The following is a 2160-nucleotide window of genomic DNA, read 5'->3' as shown; positions in this document are numbered from 1 at the left end:
GGAAAGTTCAATTTCATTTGATTGTGTTTGATGAATTTTTAATATGAAATATATTCTAATGAAGTTATATATTTGAGATCTACATGTTACGGTTAAAAAAAAAAAAAAAGAGAAGAAGAATATGTATTTTGGGTTTCATTAGGAAGTTGTATTTATTAATATCGAGACATTAAAAAATTTGATGTCAGTTTGTTGGGAATATAGTTAAATATGATAGGTTTTTATTCGAGAGATAAAACACTGAATCACACTGGAAAATAAAATTTATTACGTGGTTCAGGTCCATTGCCTCCCAGCAACATATTCAATAACATGCCTTAATGCACATCCAAACAAGTGGATGAGAAGAAAATGAAATTTCATCCCACTCAATGCATCTGTTCGACACTGAGTACAAAAATCTCATCATCTTCTTGAAAAATTAGCAGCATGAGAAGAAATTTAACCACTGACATTTGGTGTAGCAGTCCTACTAGTCCAATTATCGGTTACAGCCTCTGGTGGAAGTGGCTGCTGCTTATTCTTCAACAATCCAACCACATCACGATAGGGTGAAGCTGATTGCTCTGGCACATCGTCACCACATTGAATCTTCTTTAAAGCCACCAACACGTCATCCATGGAAGGCCTCATTTCCTTGTCCTGTTGTAAACATTGAAAAGCCAACTTTGCCACCAAAATGGTCATCGTTCTAACTCCATCATCTGACTCAAATCCAAGATGAGGGTCGATCAACTCGTGGAATGCACTCTTTTCAATCTTGCTTTTGGCAAAGTTGGCCAAATTGATTTCATGCTTATGCCTAAATATATCAACAGCCGGCAGAGATGAAATGAGCTCAATGAGGACAACCCCAAAGCTGTAGACATCACTCTTACTAGTAAGCTGGTAGCATTGGTGATATTCTGGGTCAACGTAGCCCGGGGTACCTTGAGGAGATGTTGAGACATGACTAACATCATTGGGGAACAGCCGAGAAAGCCCAAAATCTGCAACTTTGATAAAGAAATTGTCGTCCAAGAGAATGTTGTTAGTCTTTATGTCGCGATGTATGATGTCAGAAGCATGGAGGTAAGCCAATGCTGTGGCGGTTTCAATAGCAATTCTCATACGAGTTGGCCATGTGAGTGAACCTGGTGTTGCTCGATTGCCATGAATATGATCAGCAACGGTGCCATTGGGAATGTATTCATACACAAGGAGAAGTTCACGACAGTGGCGTGAAGTACACCCATAAAGGGAGACAAGATTTTTGTGGCGCAAGCGTGTTAGGATTTCAACTTCATTTATGAACTGTTGTACTCGTCTATAGTTGTGCCCATATAAGCGCTTCACTGCAACTTCTCTCCCGTCTTGGAGTTTGCCTAGTTCAGAAAAACAGCCCATTTAACAAGTTGCATGACATGTCTTTTATTTTTATTAATATTCCTTTTTCTTAAACCTTTTTGCTTTGAAATTTTATGCTGTAGTTTAGGTGATCTTTGAAAAAGAATCAATGAGTTTGTCATATTCACAATAAGATTTTTAAAATCATTCCACAAAAGACATGCTACAGTAAAGATGCTATTTTTATAAATTTTGGTATATGAGTTACAGTAAATTGCTATAAATAACCGTAATTCAAATCTTATAATAAAAAATATTATTACATTCTTTAGATAAAGTGGCGTTGTTTTTTTTATGTTTGTAAAGAGAATTTATTATTATTATTATTATTATTTTAATGAGTTGTTTATATTATTTTAAATAAAATAATAAAAAAATAAAACTTTTAATATAAGATATATTGTAAAATGAAATATTAAAATAAAAAATTTAAGTTTTTGAGCCGTTAAAAACTAAAATTTTTTTACCACGGTAAACAGTTTCAAATCCACCATCCCCAAGTTCTTTTTCAATGTCAAAACTATTGGTGGCTTCTTCAAGTTCACGGTAGGAGAAAACAGGGACTCCAAAGTAAACACTCCCACCTTCCACGTCTGATTTTGAAGATGGATCTGAAAAAATATTCCTTGCCAGCAAGTTTGAAGACGCACTTTTTTTCTTATAATGACGCCGGATGATAAACAAGAAAATAATGGAAATGACGGGGTATACAACACCTAAAGCAGCGAGAAGGAAGCAGTTAAGCTTTGAATGACAGGCAACAAAAGATGAAAT

The 2160-nt window shown here is 35.0% G+C and overlaps 1 protein-coding gene across 1 annotated transcript; it reads right to left on the bottom strand.

Annotated features, from left to right (window-relative positions):
- Positions 1-281: 281 nt before the first annotated feature.
- Positions 282-1471, bottom strand: LOC111986176 (LEAF RUST 10 DISEASE-RESISTANCE LOCUS RECEPTOR-LIKE PROTEIN KINASE-like 1.1). Its single transcript, XM_065781244.1, has one exon. The coding sequence runs from the start codon at positions 1384-1386 to the stop codon at positions 442-444; it is 945 nt and encodes a 314-aa protein (XP_065637316.1). The 5' UTR covers positions 1387-1471; the 3' UTR covers positions 282-441.
- Between the last annotated feature and the right edge of the window lie 689 nt (positions 1472-2160).

Source organism: Quercus suber, unplaced genomic scaffold, assembly GCF_002906115.3.
Source record: "Quercus suber isolate HL8 unplaced genomic scaffold, Cork oak 2.0 scaffold_260, whole genome shotgun sequence".
Classification (NCBI taxonomy): Eukaryota; Viridiplantae; Streptophyta; class Magnoliopsida; order Fagales; family Fagaceae; genus Quercus; species Quercus suber.
Note: the sequence above shows the minus strand (reverse complement) of the source record. Positions and strands in the feature narration are given on the sequence as shown.

Coding starts and splice junctions, on each gene's coding strand:
- LOC111986176 (XM_065781244.1), bottom strand. CDS start 1,386: ATGGGCTGTTTTTCTGAACTAGGCAAACTCCAAGACGGGAGAGAAGTT.